Source organism: Rhineura floridana, chromosome 7 (assembly GCF_030035675.1).
Source record: "Rhineura floridana isolate rRhiFlo1 chromosome 7, rRhiFlo1.hap2, whole genome shotgun sequence".
In the NCBI taxonomy this organism is placed as follows: Eukaryota; Metazoa; Chordata; class Lepidosauria; order Squamata; family Rhineuridae; genus Rhineura; species Rhineura floridana.
This window is the reverse complement of record NC_084486.1, coordinates 49,459,854-49,478,449: the sequence shown is the minus strand read 5'-3', so window position 1 is coordinate 49,478,449 and position 18,596 is coordinate 49,459,854. Positions and strand designations below refer to the sequence as shown.

Below are 18,596 nucleotides of genomic sequence, written 5' to 3'. Positions count from 1 at the left end.
GCATTCCTTGCCACCGTGGCCACTTGCGCCTCCAGAGACAAGGAAGGATCGAAAAGAACCCCAAGACTACGAACCTGTTCCTTCAAGGGGAGTGTAACCCCATCTAGAACAGGGTAAGCATCCACCATCTGGGCAGGGAAGGCATTCACCAACAGTGTCTCAGTCTTGTCTGGATTGAGTCTCAGTTTATTAGCTCTCATCCAGTCCACTATCGCGGTCAGGCAGTGATTCAGCACATCCACAGACTCACCTGTAGAAGATGAAAAGGAGAAATAGAGCTGCGTGTCATCAGCGTACTGGTGGCAACGCACTCCAAAACTCCTGATGACGGCACCCAGAGGCTGCATGTAGATGTTAAAAAGCATGGGGGACAAAACCAACCCCTGAGGGACTCCACAATGGAGAGTCCAAGGAGTTGAGCAATGTTCCCCAAGTACTACCTTCTGGTGACGATCCGCCAAGTAGGAGCGGAACCACTGCCAAGCAGTGCCTCCAACTCCCAACTCCGCGAGTCTCCCCAGAAGGATACCATGGTCGATGGTATCAAACGCCGCTGAGAGATCAAGGAGAATCAACAGAGTCACACTCCCTCTGTCCCTCTCCCGACAAAGGTCATCATACAGGGCGACCAAGGCTGTTTCAGTGCCAAAACCAGGCCTAAAACCGGATTGAAACGGATCCAGATAATCGGTCTCATCCAAGAGCACCTGGAGCTGACCGGCAACCACCCGCTCCAGAACCTTGCCCAAAAAGGGGACATTCGCCACCGGTCTATAGTTGTTCAGGTCATCTGGGTCTAAGGAAGGTTTCTTTAAGAGAGGTCTTACTACTGCCTCCTTGAGGCTACTAGGGACTACTCCCTCACTCAAGGAGGCATTTATCACTTCCTTGGCCCAGCCGGTGGTAGTAGTCCTGCTAGTCTTCACTAGCCAAGATGGACAAGGATCTAGAGCAGATGTGGTCGCCCACACCAATCCAAGTACCTTGTCCACTTCCTCAAGCTGCACCAACTGAAACTCATCCAATAATGAAAGACAAGACCGTGTTCTGGACACTTCAATGGATTCGTCTGTCATAACATCGGAGTCTAGGTCCCTACGGATGCATTTAATTAAGATAATTCTTTAGGCTGACTGAAAAATCAGTGTGAAAAGCAGCTATTTCAGAAGTAATCTTAATTAGCTTGAATTAAAAGAGATAGTATTTAAAGATGGTGGATTATAAATATTCACAGAGTTAGCACTGACCTAATTAAAAATCAAAATCACTGCAGGAATTGGAGAACATGATGTCGTAAAGGCTTTGTTATGTAACTTCAAGCTGATTATGACTTATGGTGACCCTTTGAATCAGCAACCTCCAATAGCATCTGTCATGAACCACCCTGTTCAGATCTTGTAAGTTCAGCTCTGTGGCTTTCTTTATGGAATCAATCCATCTCTTGTTTCGCCATCCTCTTTTTCTACTCGCTTCTGTTTTTTCCAGCATTATTGTCTTTTCTAGTGAATCATGTCTTCTCATAACGTGTCCAAAATATGATAACCTCAGTTTCACCATTTCAGCTTCTAGTGATAGTTGTGGTTTAATTTGTCTTTTATTTGTCTTTTTCGCAGGCCATGGTATCCATACAGCTCTCCTCCAACACCACATTTCAAATGGGTTGATTTTTCTCTAATCCGCTTTTTCCACTGTCCAACTTTCACATCCATACATAGAGATCGGGAACACCATGGTCTGAATGATCCTGACTTTAGTGTTCAGTGATACATCTTTGCATTTGAGGACCTTTTCTAGTTATCTCATAGCTGCCCTCCCTAGTCCTAGCCTTCTTCTGATTTCTTGACTATTGTCTCCCTTTTGGTTAATGACTGTGCCAAGGTATCCTTGAGAAGTTCAATGTCCTCATTGTCAACGTTAAAGTTACATAAATCTTCTGTTGTCATTACTTTAGTCTTTTTGACGTTCAGCTGTAGTCCTGCTTTTGTGCTTTCCTCTTTAACTTTCATCTGCATTCGTATCAAATCATTACTGGTTTCTGCTGAGAGTATGGTATCGTCTGCATATCTTAAATTATTGATATTTCTCCCTCCAATTTTCACACCTCCTTCATCTTGGTCTAATCCAGATTTCCGTATATGTTCTGCGTATAGATAATACAAAGTAGGATGATAAAATACACCACTGTCTCACACCCTTTCCGACTGAGAACTAATCGGTTTCTCCATATTCTGTCCTTACAGTAGGCTCTTATCTAGAGTACAGGTTGCGCATCAGTATAATCAGACACTGTGGCACCCCCATTTTTAAAGCATTCCACAGTTTTTCATGATCTACACAATCAAAGGCTTTGCTGTAATCTATAAAGGACAGGGTGATTTTCTTCTGAAATTCCTTGCTCCGTTCCATTATCCAACGTATGTTTGCGATATGATCTCTGGTGCCTCTTCCCTTTCTAAATCCAGCTTGGACATCTGGCATTTCTCGCTCCATATATGGTAAGAGTCTTTATTGTAGAATCTTGAGCATTACTTTACTTGCATGGGATATTAAGGCAATAGTTCGATAATTACTGCATTCCCTGGGATTCTCTTTCTTTAGAATTGGGATGTATATTGAACGCTTCCAGTCTGTGGGCCATTGTTTCGTTTTCCATATTTCTTGACAAATGTTTGTCAAAATTTGGACAGATTTAGTCTCAGTAGCATGTAGCAGCTCTGTTGGTATGCCATCTATTCCTTGTGATTTGTTTCTTCCAAGTATTTTAAGAGCAGCTTTCACCTCGCATTCTAAAACTTCTGGTTCTTCGTCTTACGGTTCCTCCATGAATGAATCTGTCATCCTGGCATCTCTTTTATAGAGTTCTTCAGTGTATTGCTTCCATCTTCCTTTTACTTCATCTCAGTCAGTAAGTGTGTTCCACTGTTGATTATTCAACATCCCTACTCTTGGTTTAAATTTCCCTTCTTTAAATTTCTCTAATCTTTTGGAATAGGGCTCTTGTTCTACCCTTATTGTTGTCCTCTTCTATTTCTATACAATAACTATTGTAATAGTTCTTTTTGTCCTTATGTACTAGTCGTTGTATTGTTGCATTTAGGGTTCTAACCATGTTTCTGTCTCCTTTTGCTTTTGCTTTCCTTTTCTCTTTAACCATTTGAAGAGTTTTGTCAGCCATCCATTGATCCATCCATCGTAAAGGCTAGTATTCTCTTTTTGTTTTTTTTAAACAGTGAAGTCATTAGGTAGAAAGTACATGGACTGGCTACAGATATTAGAAGGGGGTGTGGTTCACAGAATTCTCTATAATGTGTAGTTTATAACATAATCCTACTAAGAAATATAATACACTTATTGAAGAAAGTATCCTAACCAATTCAAAATATAATGAAAAAAACATTATTGCATCAACCCTCAAACATGTTATTATTCGTTTAGCTGCCTTTTAACATTTTCACTCACCAGCTCGGAGGGGTCGTGGGACACCTCCAACAAAAATAGTTTTTCTGGGGTCTAAAGGTTGAGAGCCATCCATTACAAAGTCACTATCACTTAAGTTCCAAGGTCGAATTTGAACCTGAAAAAGCCAAAAAGATCAACTTCATTTTATGCTTCCACTGGAACAGCATCAAAAGTCAAGGGATAACTTTTAATCCTCTCCTATTTTCTAATAGTTAGCCATATAACCAAAGTTAATTTATATAAACACCAACTAATGAAAATGGGATGTTCTAGAGTTCCACTTTATAAGAACAGATACACTGCACTTGTTAAGCAATATAGTACACACATCAGCTTTTTCAGCTGTGCACAAGGATCTGAGCAGTTGGAATTCTATGAACCTATCCGGACTCTAAGATCATCTGGTGAGACCTTACTCACTATTCCATCTTTTCCGCAAGTTCTTCTTGCGAAAACACAGAATAGGGCTTTTTCGCTGGCTGCCCCCAGATTGTGGAACTCCCTCCCCAGTGAGGTTCGATTGGCCCCTTCGCTTTTGTCTTTTCGTGCCCAGGTGAACTGTTTTATTTAGATGAGCTTTTAATTGAAATTGATATTTTTTTTTATTTTTAGTCATTTTAAACGTCTTAATCTGTATGATTACTGTCTTAATTGTTTATGGTTCTTAATTGTAAGCCGCCCTGAGTTCTACAGAAGTAGGGCAGGGTATAAATATTATAAATAAATAAAATAAAATTCCTCTAACCACTGCTGCAACTCCCAGGTGCTCACTACCATGACTGCCTACCAGACCGGACTGTTCATTTTGCTGGTACAAGGTAAGCTGGAACATCTCCATCATGTTCACCAGATATATTATTAGCTTTTCATACTTCCAGATATTTGAGAATATCTGAGAAACATTGGTTGTGTTGCAGGTGACAGCTAAACTGACAAGTAAAGCAAACATCTCTTTGGGCCAACATGGTATCCATTCAACTCAGTCCATGCCTAGCAATCACGTTAATTTGTCTTGCAAGCAAAAAAAATGCTTAAAATTAAGGTTAAGGAGTTCATCACTGGCATAGTAAGCTGGTAAGCAGTAGGGTGCACAGCTTAGCATTTATGTGTTTGGGATGCCACAGAATGCTTAGACTTGGCCTCTAGGAAGCCATGCAATCTCCCTGTAGTCCAATCTTATAGACTCTGAGAATTAAGGCAAGTGAAAGAAGCATCACTGCTGACCTCCTCAGTTCTTATGACCAAAAGTAGCTTGTCAGCTACATAAAGCTACATAAGGGGATAAAGGTCCTGTTTGCAGATGAACCTGCAGGATAATGCAATAGTTTTTCTGCTATGGAGCAAACTCTGTTCCCCTGCATCACTTTTTCTTCTCAAATGATACCTCTGATTGAATGCTAATTAAGATGACAATTTTCTATCAAAAATATAAAGATACATAGAGAGCTTTATAACATAGGAAGAAACTATAAGACTACATACTGTATGCACATTATTTTAACAATATGGTGTAAGAAACTCCACATGTTAATAATTTGCATCATTCAAAAACTAAACAAAACTAAGCTGTTCACTTGTATTCCTCATGAATTCAATAAAAGGCTTCAGTTGTATTTCTTCCCTCCATAATGAGTATAAATTCAGTTAATTTCAGTATCTGTCACTTTGTATAATTTGAAGGGTAGGGGTCTCACGGTTACACATTTTTGCAACCAAAATTTTGGCAACAGCCAGCATACTCCATACCATCTCTTGATGATGTTGATGAATTCAATTTATATCCTACCCTTCCTCTTGAGGGATCCTACAGTAGCAAACACATCAACAATATTTTTTTAAGCATTCTAAAAATAGTCCATTCTCTCAGTCTCATGGTTGCAGGAACAGTGTTTTTCAGCCATCAAATGCCTGGGTAAACAGGATTTTTTTTCCATTCCTCCTGAAAGTCAGAAGGACATTTCACAAATGTAGAACTACCACTGAAAAGACTCTGCCACAGGTCAACACTAACCAGGCAGCCCACAGTGGTAGCACCACCAGCAAGGCCTCTCCTGCTTATGGTAGGGTCCAAGTTGGTTGATTTTGGGGAAGGCACTCTTTTAGGTACTTGGGCCCCAAGCTACTTAGGGCTTCATATGCTAGTATTAACACCTTGAATTGGGCCTGATAGTTCACTGGCAGCCAGTGTAACACTTTCAGGACCAGTAACCAGGGCCGGCCCATGCCCCCCACCTACCTGTCTCCGCTTCCCCTTGAGCTACAGGGGCCCTTTCACTCTCCTTCCACGATCCGCGGCAACAGCTGCGGATTGCAGGGCAGGAGCTCCCACCTGCTCACCATTTCCCTCGCCCCACCTACCTGTCTTTTAGTATTGCCATTAACCAAGATGGCGGACACGGCTTCCCTAAGGGGATGAAGCCTCCACCACCATCTTGGTTAATGGCACATGTGTGTGCTACACACGCGCATCTCTGCTTCAGCACCTTAGGGAAACCTCAGCTGCCATCTTCATTAAGGGCAATGCTAAAAGGCAGGAGACAGGTAGGTGGGGCGAGGGAATGGAGGGCAGGTGGAAGATCCTGCCTTGAGATCCGTGGCTGTTGCCACGGATCACAGAAGGGGAGCGGAGGGGCCCCTGGCCTTTGTAGCCCCAGGGGCCCTCCGGCCAGTGCCCCAACTGGCTGCCCTTTAGAACGGGCCCTGCCAGTAACATATGGCCCCATTGGGCTACACCACTTACCAGCTTAGCAGTCATATTCTACACTAGCTACAGCCTCCAGACTGTCTTCAAGGGCAGCCCTACTTACACTGCATTACAGTAACCAGATGGGAGGGCAACAGAACATGAACAGCTGAGGCTATGCTATCCCAATGCAGGAACAGCAGTAGCTGACAAATCAGCTTAAGCTGGGCACTCCTAGTCACAGAAGCCACTTGAGCCTCTATCAGTAAACTGGAATCCAGGAGTACTCCCAGACTACGAAACTGTTATTTCAGGGTAAATGCAATCCCTCGCAGAACAGGTCATGCACCTAATTCCCAGATGGAATGCACCTAATTCCCAGATGTCACAGGGCAGGCCTGAGTGATGTCATTAAGCATGATACATTAAGCATCAACCACAGTTGCTTGGAGCATACAATTCAAACAAAAACATTTCTCTGATTGGAAATTAAGACATTTTAGCTAAAAGATGGAGCCTGTGTATGGAACATTTAATCTAGCCTACGTGCTTCTGGGAAGAAGGGTTTAAGTGTCCTCAGGCTAGGCTAAGTCACCAGAAGGCATTGTAGGAAGAAAGAAGCCTAGTGTTGTGGAGGTGTTAGATGGGAGCACTCAAGAGTAAAGATGGATGCTCCTGAAGGCTGCAATTCTAAACACACAAAACCCCATAGATCTCAATAGTTCTGAGTAGATATGGTTTGGATTGTGCTGTTGGTAAAGCTTGAGTAGGGATCCTCTGCAAAGATATCCATATCCAAGGAGGGCTGGCAACGCCCTGCCTGCAAGGCCCTGCCCCTACCTTTTAGCATGGCTGCTCCAAACTTCTTTACAAATTTGACCCTTCACTTCAGAAAGAGGTTTAAGAAATGAGTAAGAGTAAGAACATTCTCTACCCTTTTCTGTCTATCCTGTGGGCTGCTATTAACTCACTTTGACAGCCAACCCAACTCCAGTGAGTAATAATTGACAGAGAGAAAACACACATGTTTTGGTCTACCTTCACAGGCAGCAGCTTGGGAACAACAACAATTGCAGCCACACTTCGCAGTATGTGAATTGTCTTGTACCACTATTGGGCAAGAAACTGTCATGCAACCAACAAGATACATCATCAGTGGGTTTAAGGGGGTTGAGCTGAGCACATGGAACCACTGTTGTTGCTTCCATGGATGTAAGGGAGTGAGGTTAAAGGTAAATGAAGGCCAAACAGAAAAAGAAAAGACAGTGATGATTTCCTAAATGCAACACTGTATTTTTATATCTTTATTTATTTTTTTATTTATATCCCACCCTTCCTCCCAGTAGGAGCCCAGGGTGGCAAACAAAAGCACTAAAACACTTTAAAACATCATAAAAACAGACCCTAAAATATATTCACTATTAGGCAAAAAACCTTGCAGTTTAAGAACGTACCTATATCCCACAGATATTTCTATCAAACTTTAAAAAGCAGGGAAATTGGGCAGCTCTAGTGAATGCACCAGGGGAGCAGGAGACCTGACCTCTTCTCTGAGATATTGGACTGCCCTACAAATTTGTCAGAATGCAAACACAATTTGGGTTGGTCTTTCACAGTCAAATCCACTTGCTGTGTAGCTTGGAAGAATTTGGTAACATGTGCCTCTGATACCCATCTCACCAAGTCGGCCCAGAAGGATACCATAGTCAGTGGTATCAAAAGCCACTGAGAGATCAAGTAAGAGTCACAGGATCGCACCCCCCCCTGTCCTTCTCCCAATAAAGGTCATCCATCAGGGCAGCCAAGGCCGATTCATTCCCATGACCAGGCCTGAACCCAGACACAAATAGATCAAGATAATCTGTTTCATCCAAGAGTACTTGCAATTGCTGCACCACAACCCTCTCAGTCACCTTCCCTAAAAAGGGGGTATTTGCGAAGGTCCGTAATTGTACCAAACCAATGGGTCCAGGGTGGGCTTTTTCAGGGCGGCTGGAACCACTCCCTCCCGTAACAATGCATTGACCACACCCTGGATCCAATCAGCCAAACCCCTTCAGCAAGCTTTAATATGCCAAGAAGGGCAAGGGTCAAGAGGACATTTTGCTGGCAGCATCATCGCAAGCACCAACATATACACTATACCAAGTATAGGGGAAGTCATATGCTTTAAATGAAACAATATTTATATAAGCATGACTGTCAAAGATGTTTATTATTTACACAACCTGTAAAGGTATTTGTAGTGCAATCCTGTGTTTGTTTACTCAGAAGCAAGTCCCAATGTATTCAATGGGGCTTACTCAAATAGGGAAGCATGCACAGAAGTGCAACCTCAAGTGATAAGAAACTTCACTCACCTATCCCAAAATTCAGAATCATGCCATTTTAAGCTGTTTTGCAACTGTTTATACTTGTTTTTATGGCTATTGGATTTTAAACAAATTCATTTCTTGTTGTGAGCTGCCTTGGTTTCCAATCACCAACCCTACCTCATAGGGTTGTTGGGAAGACTCCATATATACACACACACTGGAAATGCAAAAATACATACACCCCGTATAGTAGTTTATTGTCAAAACCAGTTGGTCATTGCAAAACATTAAAAAAAAATCAGTATGAGTTTCCTACATAAAAAAAGCAGCGATACCTATGTAAACCCTGCCTAATTGCTTCAAAAATAGGGTTGGAGAGGGAGAGACAGATTTATAACACAAAGACAATTCTTTGCTATGTTCACTCAAATTCCCATTAATTTACAGCACAATCCTAACCATGTCTACTCAAAAGTAAGTCCTATTGAATTCAATGGGGTTTACTCTGGGTATGTGGGATTAGCACTGCAGCTTTACTCCCAGAAAAGTGAGTATTTGATTAAAGCTTCATACTGGGAAGGTTTTCAAAACCCTGCCCTCTTCAACAGCCCAGGAAAATTTAAACTTGTTTGACTCCTGCACACAGGAGAGAAGGAGACTGAAAGCTCTATATTTACTCAATTTAAGAAATAGTTTTCAGGTCTTGCAATGTGGTCTTGGTACTGCCTGGAGGTCAACACTTATTGGCTACAAACCCGAAAGGGCGGGGTTACAGCAGCCAGCTACAAGCTCATTTAACAGAAGTTGCAGGGGAGGGGTGGCTGATGTTTTGGTGTATATCTGGAGAACCAGATCACCTACAAACTTAATTTTTTTTAAACAAAATGAAAGCTGAGAATCTGGAGACTAAGGCAACTTACCCAGAGACCCACAGAGGACCCCAAAACTCTGGAGTCTCTGGGCAAAAACTGGACATCTGGCAACCCTATCTCTGACCCCTTGATAAAATCTACATTAAAAAAAACAGTAAAAAAACACACATGAAAAACTGTCTCAAGTTCCAGTTGATTACACAGACAGGAAAGTTAGCAAATTTGGAATACTGAAATCTGCTCTATATGGGGCTGCCCCTGACGTTGGTCTGGAAGCTGCAGCTAATGCAAAAGGTAACAGATCAGCTACTCACTGGGGCCTTTAGCATGGTAGCACCTATACTTTGAAACTCCCTCCTATTATATATCAGACAAGTGCCTTCTGTATTGTTGTTCTGGCATTAATTGAATACTTTCCCCTCCAAAAAAAGCCTTTTCAGTGGAGATTCTTATCACAGCCTATATTTGAAGTGATGTTTTTAACCACTTTGGAATGTTTTTTGGGGAAGCGTTCCATAAACAAAATGAAATAAAAATAAAATAAAGTTGGGCAATGACATACAGAACCTTCTTCCAAAAGAGTGATTACTGAGCAATCCCATCAAATATGGAAGAAGTCAGCACCTCCTACTGTGAGCTGGGAGTAGAGTCAAGTCAAGTTCTTTATTTGCATGTAGCCATAGGCCATTGCACAGTACAAAATAAACAAAGAAGGCAAAATAGACATTTTAAAACCATGAAACATAAAACATGCGGTCACGTCGGGTTTGTGGCCAGGACGGTTTTCACATAATTTGCCCTTAACTTTTTTGCAGCTAGAGCAAAGTTAGCCACGGCAATTGTGACCTGCTTGTGATTATCGGTTAAAAGCTCAACCACCAAATTGTCAAAAGGTATCCCCCCTCTAGAACTAATAAAAGCAGCTAAAAATTTTTCCCTGGGGTGCTTGTACAAGGGGCAAAGAAGCACACAGTGGACTAAATCTTCAGGTACCTTGCAGCCTGAGACACAATAGCGCTCCTCTAGCGGGATTCCCGCATATCTGCCCTCGAGATAAGCTGAGGGCATAGTTTGAAATCTTAGTTCTGTGAAGGCTTTTCGTAACGGGGCACAGGTCAGAATATCAAAATAGGATGACATAGCGTGGTTGGGTTTAATTAGAGGAAACCAGGGTGAGAAAGGGGCTGCCACAATTGATGCCCTATCTTGGTTCGCATCGTGGTTGAAAATCCAATTGCAAAGCTCAGAGGGATTGAAGCTTAGTAGTTCCCTTTGGGTAAGGTCATAAATTTCTAATAACTCCCGGCACCTTTGGGCCCAACCCCCAACCTGCTGCTGGTCTTGCCAACAAAGCTTTGTGAGAGAGCTGTCGTCCATGATAAAGATCCTTCTCCAGTATCTTAAATAGGCCAGATCAATCTTCGCTGCCAGGGAAGGGAGGCCGAGTTCTGCTCTTAAATGGGCTGACGGTGCACCTCGAGGAAGCCCAGTGATCTGCCTCATAAATGTGTTTTGAAAGACCTCAAGCCTAGATTTAACTGTATGACCCCAGAGCTCCGACCCAAATAGGATTTTTGGCAGGACTTTTGCCAGAAAGATTTTTAGCATTGGGTTGACTAACTGGCCACCGCGGGTGTAGAAAAACTTTCTTAGTTGGCCACTAACTCTGGCGCCCAGTAATTTGGTAACCTCGAGGTGGTGTCTCCACGAGAGCTTATCGCTAAAGCATAGACCTAGGTATTTGAAGGTTTTTACCTGTTCAAGAGATTGACCATTTAAGGTCCAGATGGATTTTGACCTGTTATATTTCCAACAAACCATTATTTTGGTTTTAGAGTAGTTGACATATAAGCGCTGGGCCTTGCAGTATTCTTCCAGACGGGTCAGCATTCTTTTTAGACCAATTTTATTTAAGGAGAGCAGGACCAGGTCATCGGCATAAAGTAATGATGAGATCTTCCTGCTCCCCACTGATGGGGGGAAGGAAGTGGGAGAAGCCATTGTGGGAATGATGTCATTTATAAAGAAATTGAACAGGAAAGGAGCCAATATGCACCCTTGTTTAACTCCTCTCCCGACTTGGATTTCTCGGGAGAGGGTTCCATTCAAACCAAGGCGAACCCACAGGGAACTGTCTTGGTGGAGGGATTGAATTAACCACAATAGCCTTTTATCAATACCGGACTGCCCTAATTTATGCCACAGCCGGTCCCTGTCGATTTGATCAAAGGCTGAGGTAAAATCTATAAATGCCACATACAAGGACTTAAGCGGCCCCGTTTTGGTCTTTTTTTATTAGATGGTGGAGGACAAAAGCGTGATCTACTGTGCTCCTGCCTTTCCTAACACCAGCCTGTTCTTCATGAATGATGGAGTATTTAGTGTCCCACTCTAACAATTTATTTAAGAGGAAGCGCCCATACAGTTTGGATGTCACATCTAGCAAACTGATGGGTCTATAATTGAGTGGATCCGAAGGGTCGCCTTTCTTAAAGATAGGCACCACTATACTGGTGCGCCAGCCTAGAGGGATGGTACCAGTGGCATTTATATGTGAAAAGAGTATAGCTAAAATTGGGCCCCACCAGGTGAATTCTGAGAGGAATAGTTCTGGGGGCAACATGTCCTCCCCCGGGGCTTTGCCAGCACGGAGGGTCAGAATTAGGTCCCCTATGTCCACGCTGGTAACGGGGAGCCAAGGCGGGAAGGAGGACGGGTCATCAGTAAAAATAGAGATACCGAAGCCATATTCCCAAAGGTGGCACGAAAGTGCGAGACCCAAGATTCTGGGAGGATGGGGGGGATTGGCATGAAAAAGTTCTGGGCAAGCCCCCCCTGGACTAGCCTCCAGAATTCAGAGTCATTTCCTTGGAGTAGTGCCAACCCCAGGTCCCGCCAGTTATTAGCAAAGAAAGCCTGTTTTTTCTCTTTGAGCAGCGTCTTATATGCCCTTTTTAGTAAGAGCAGGCGGGAAATAGCTATTTCGGAATGATTTCGCCTGGTGGTTCTAATCTGGGCACATAGTTCTCTTTTCTTGCTTTTGCAGTCCTTATCAAACCATGATTTAGGACCGATAGAGATCCTATCTGTGGCTGCTGTGGTCCCCAATGGTTTGAGGGCGTTGATAGTGTCCTCGTATTTCTTGTGGATAGCCTCCGGAGATGTAAGGGCCAATTGGCGGAGGTGAGCTGGGAGTAGCTAGTCAGTTACATGGAGGATAATAAGGCTCCAGTTCATAGATCAGGGGTTGTCAACCTTTTTTGGACCAAATGGCACATTTCAATTATTGAAAGAGTGCTGGGCGCACCAGTTACAAAATGGCATAACACACGATTTGAGAGTAGCCATTGTGAAGCTTTTCCCATAATTGTATTTCCATACTACAATTAACCCATTGAATTTTTGCCTGCCACACAGTTGCTAAAGGCACAAGAACCGTATTTGTCCCCAATGCCACACCTAAACCAAAGCCTAGGCTGCCATCCTGTACTCACTTACCTGGAAGTAAGCCTCATTAAACACAAAGAGACTTACTTCTGAGTAGACATGTATATCATTGTACTGTAAGTTAACGATACAGGAAATTCTTAATGAATCCCTGACCTGTAGCTCCTGAAAAGCAGAAGACATGTCTAAGCCTCTTTGGAAAGTTTTCATATTTGCCTTCTGCAGGGAGGGGGATTCTTTAACATTCACCCACACTTATTGTATTTGCAGAAAATAATTTCTAGGCACGGGAAAGATGCATCCTGGTTGCTAGGGAAAAATCAAGGACTAGACTATGGAGATTTCAAGGACTAGACTAGATAAAAAAGTCAGAAGCAGGAAAAAAGTACTAAAAGGGAGAGGAAAACAGCGCCTCTTTAGGAGCCCAGAGATTCCTACTGTCTGGGTGCCCAAACAACTCACCTATCAATCACAACTCTTGACTTTGCTGACTGGTTAAATCACACTGACAGCCAGGAGCAGCCAGGCTGGCTCATTTCACAGAAATTGCTCACAAGGGTACCTGCACATTTTGCTCCATACCTTTCTTTCTAGAAGGGGTAGAGACTTACTCTTTTTTTAAAAAAAAAGTACAAGCTCAGATTCTGGGCTATCTGCTGGGTTTGCCACTGAAGGCCTTTGCAGGTGTCATTGTGCCCGCAGCCAATGGGTTGGTGACACCTTTTATAGATGAACCAGGAAACAGGAGTTAGCAAGGGTTTTCTGTTGAGGGGTGAGCTCTGTTTCCTCTCTATCCTCCTACCCTACATTTGCTCCTTAAGTCGCACACATACAGCCTCTGAATTTAATATCAATTATGGATTTAATATTTTATTTACTGCCCCTAGGTGTAAGGAGTAATAACATTTTCTCACGTAAATCTACATTATTTCCTACTGTTTGCCTCTTTTAATACTCAAGTACACAATAGAATACAAGCCAGGATTCAGATAATTGTGTACCTAACTGGACATGTGGAAGAGATTTAGGGGTGTGTTCCTTGAATAGTGCCCCCTCATGCCACAGGACAAATCCCTTTTGATACTGAGAGGACTTTAAAAAATATAGTATGGTGATCTGCTGCTAAAAATAAAAAATCCCCCTCAATATGATCACACCCTTGGGTTATACAGAAAATTCAAGAAGTATGATTTACAATCTGAAAGTCAAGATTCAAACTGCAGAGCTTGCTGTTTTTAATAAACATTTCACATATTTTGAAAACTGAAGAAAAGGTGAGCGATAGAGATTACTTTGGCTAAGAGGATTATTCAAATAAAAAGCATTTACTATGTCCATTTAAGGAGCCAGATGGCTGAATTTGGGACAAAGTCTTTGGACTGTTTTGAACTAAGCAACCCACAAAAAAGTCATTTTCATAAGCCTTACAAGCCATGTGAACTTTAGAAAGGTGTATATAATATCTGGATTTGCCACATCTATGCAGTTTTTAATCAATTCACCATTTTAAACATTCCAACCCTTATTTTGTTTGTTTAAAAATTCTCCATGTAAAGCACTCCCATCACCACACCTTTGTGGGGGAAGCAACATACAAGTCAGGGCATTCACACCAAAGTCTAGTCCCCCAGAGACCATGCTCGTACAATCCTCCCTGCACTGTAAAAGGAGATAAATTGTCTGAGTTGATTCTTCTTGGATTCAAACATTGATCCCCAGTTCATATTTTACTTCCCCTATGCAGCTCCACGGATGGGCATGCTCCACTTGGAGGATTTTTCAATTCATGAATGGAGCAAAGACTGCTGAGAATATTTTGGAATCATTTCCGAAATGCATACATACAATGTAACACTGAACTGGTTCACTTCAGACACAATGCTAAACCAAGTTTTGCATTACATGTACAAGGCTCAGGCTTGTGCGCTCCCACCTCCCATTGGGTGATGTTCTATGAACTCATCCCAGCAGTGTACAGATTACCGCTAGCACAAGGAGACATCCCCTGCATACCTTACCCACATCTGCTCTGGAGGGTTGGGGGAACCCTTAGAACAGATTTAGGGGGCATGCAGGGGTGAGGGGGGGAAGTCTCATTGTCGTCTCCACCATGGCCACAAGAAGGAGATCAGGAACTTTCACTGCTATTTTCAATTAACTGTTGTGCCCCAGTCGGAGGGAGAGCTAGATCAGGGAGGGAAGTCAGAGGAGGACGAGGTTCCTCGGGAAGCTGGAGGAAGGGAGACAGGCAGGGAGGGTTCTGGCAGTTCTCACACTTCCATGCCCAGCACTTCCACAGAGGCAGTCCCTGCCCCTCCTACAAGTCCAACACCAAAGCAGTTAGGAAGCGACTCTCTGATTGCGCCATCCATGCCCGTGCAGGAATCCCTGCCAGACACTTCAAATGTTTTCCAGCCAATCAGCATCCAGCTTCCAGAGGCCATGCTGTCACCTAACGAAGCCCCACTATCAGATGTGACGTGTGAGACTCGCCCCCACTCACCCCGCACATGTGAAACAAACCAAGATTGTAAACACAGTTTGAAGTAAGCTATGATTTAGGAAAACAAGTTAAGACTAACCACAGTTTGTCCAGGTTCAGATAACTATGGTTATTTCCCTGTGGCCATATTGCTGGGGGTGGTGGTGGACGTCCAAAGCTCTTTCTCTAATGTTATATTATAACTTAGGATTTGAATGAGGCTAGTAAGAAGAAGGTAAGGCTCAGATCTTTTAACTATACACTGCCTTTCACCACGAAATCCCACTTACTAACTTGCTTTTATTTTACTATTCACGAAGTACTGCTAGTCTGCCTACGTTTCTAGAGAATTCACCACTCATGTTTGGAGCAATGAAGCTTAAGCAAAAAAGTTGAATTATTCAGTAGCTGAAATATCCCATACACAACTGGCTCATATTCCAGTCCAAACAGCCATGTGCTCTTTTATGTACACATATTATCTTGCACACTGGAGTATCCACATTCCAAATGGAGAGAGCTAATCAATACATGGAAAGGAAGGCACATAGATACTTAAATACATGAGTATTAACACACTTGAGAAAGCTGTTCTGCACTCTCACAGCTCTGGTGTTTGGAGCAGTTTGTTGGATCAGGGCATTAAACTATTATAGGAAACACCAGCTTGAATACTACATTGTTGTGACATTTATTGAAATATTGCATAATCAATATATGGTAAGGAGAAATGCCAGCATAAAATCCACCCCCCAAAAAACAACAGGACACTCAAAACAAGTCATTTTTTTTACAACTGTAGATGGTTTCCAGAGATTTTTAAAAAAAGGAACTAAGTTGGTTTACTTACTGGTTTGTCCTTGATAGTGGGACTTGATACACACAGATAAAGTTTCCCATCCTCTTCCAAACAGGCATCTATCAGAGCTTGCACAGAGCTTTCTTCCTGGAAAAGCAGAAAGGCATAACCTTGGGAGAGGACAAAATTACAAAACGGGAAAAGTCAGTAAAACGCACACATTTAATACACACATATTACTAAAATGAAAACAGAATGGATTCTATAAGACAGATGTGTTGGTGACACAGTGGATTCAAAGCACAGAGCTGCTGTGGAAATAAGTTATAAAACTTTCCAGACAAAAAAAAAGTCAATTGTTTTGTTTACACCTGACCTCTAAAGTATTATTTCTTTGTTTAATAAAGGCTTAGGATGGGGCATAATTCATTCTATGGTAAGTGAACATCTGAAAAGCCCTTCTTATAAGTGTGCTTGTGAAATATCTTGCCGCCCATAGATAAAAAAATTGTGAATTGGCACAAACAGATATCAGAAAGGTAACGAGACAAAATGTGTTGTTCTACTGGGAAAAGGAAGAGGGAATTAGAAAATTCAGGAAATGTTTCTAAACTATAAGAGTACATCAGCAAAATTTGGCTGTTGCACAGGCACAGTACAAAAATATTTTACATACACAATTTCCTATTCAAAGCAGCTGCTTTTTTGATCATAAGGGTGACGAATGCCTTTAAATTCCATGACTATAGCTATTCAGTGTAGAAATATTAAATTTACCATGACACTTTGGAACATTTGTTAAAACTTCCAACCTTAAAATGTCATGGGGGGATGCTCCCTATTCCACTGCTGTAAGATGGTATATACTGAGATGGCACACAGGTTCTCTTTATTTAAAAAAACTTCAGAAAAACACTGAAGACTTGTATCCAACTAAGTCATACACAGAGGAAACCCACAGGAATCAATAGAGTTAAGTTAGTCAGGTTTATTGATTTCAATGTGTGTCCTCCAAATATGACTTAGTTGGATACAACCCTTAAGAAATGTAGGCTTTTCTTTTTTGAATTAGTTAAAGTTAGCATAAGCAGTCATTACTCTACTGACTCAGGCATATTTTATAACTTTTATAATTGTCTGCTCTGAACACTAATAAAATTGCACTTCAAAATCCAAAGGTGAAATGAAGTCAAAGAAGCTGATTTAAGAATAAAAATCCAGAGGTACTTTTTAAAAAAAATCTGCAGACTATCATTTAAGACATTGCTGTGACTGGCTTTCTAAAAACTTCAAAGGCATTAATGTTAAAGAGACTGCAAAATAGAAGAGAATAATCTTACTTTAGCTACTGCAGAGGAGATATTGCCTATTAGGCAGTGAAGCTACAGTTTCTCTAGGCAGAGTGGCAATGTGCTGCAGTACCCGTTGACTCACTCCAGCAAGAAAATGGTGCATAAACATTTCACCAAAAAACAGGAAAGTTGTCACATAAAAGACATTCCTCTTTATTGCTATTGTACTTTGTATTAGAGCTTTAAACTAATATATGCAGCAACAGCAGTGCCTCTGCAAGAGAAATACAGAAGTAACTCCGGGCTTTGTAAAGAACAGAAGTTAATATATCACAGAGGAGACATGGAGAGACCGGAATTATTGCTAGGGATAAGGAGAATCTATTCTGTCTTAATACTCAATTGAAAATTCGAGAAATTTGTGTCCAATGACCCATTTTCAATGAGTCTCAAATTACGTTTCTCTGTTGCCCCCCAAATAACTAGGATTGGGCTAAGAGGGCTCCCCCATGAAGATGACTTTTGCCTCCCCAGCTTCAGGTTTCTCAGGGTTAGCTCTTCAATGGAAAGGTAACAGTGGAAATCTTCCCTAGCTCCAATTCTATTTAATTGATTTATATCCAGTCTCTCAATGTGAATGTGCCCAAAACCCCTAACAGTAAAAAATATAAAGTACAATCAAAACTTTTCCCTCCCCATATAAAACTAGATCAATAAAACAATGCATTTTTAAAAAATGAGTTAGAAAAGAATTCAGGAGGTTGTAATTTTCATCTCTTGTTTGAGGTGAGTGTATTGCGCCCCTAAAGATTGCTACTGAACCTGAGTGCCAATAACTTGCTAGCACACCTATTTGTTTTTCCATGTCAAATCAAGCTACCCTGCTGCTGGCTATTTCTCTTACATCAGTGTTATTATTTATTATTAATTTATGAATTGCCTTTCGCATACGTCTCAAGGTGATTTAAAATCATACAATAAAAACAAGTAAAGATAGGTCTAAAATCTATATTGTTTTTAGCCAAGGCAAGAGCACTAATCATCCAGTTGAAAAAGTTTGTTGGAACACCTGGGAAAGCTTTTTGATAAATTCAGATTCTGTTTTCATGGCTATTCATTGAATACCTCTGTACAAATACACATAGAAAGTTTGCCATTTTGAGTACAGAATAGGCTAATATATGAAATAACTGCTTCCTAGGTCAAAATGAGATGTTCTCATTCCTCACATGAATAATTCTTTAAAC

General features: G+C 41.7%; 1 protein-coding gene across 6 annotated transcripts in view; it reads right to left on the bottom strand.

Moving 5' to 3' along the window:
* CPEB3 (cytoplasmic polyadenylation element binding protein 3) overlaps positions 1 to 18,596 on the bottom strand; it is a 117,380-nt gene that overhangs the window by 10,007 nt on the left and 88,777 nt on the right. For all 6 annotated transcript variants that reach the window (XM_061635546.1, XM_061635550.1, XM_061635552.1 and 3 more), the window contains 2 exons: positions 16,109 to 16,227; positions 3,460 to 3,574 (listed from right to left, as the gene is read on the bottom strand). In XM_061635546.1, the coding sequence (XP_061491530.1) occupies positions 3,460 to 3,574; positions 16,109 to 16,227 (234 nt within the window). The remainder of the gene's footprint in view (positions 1 to 3,459; positions 3,575 to 16,108; positions 16,228 to 18,596) is intronic.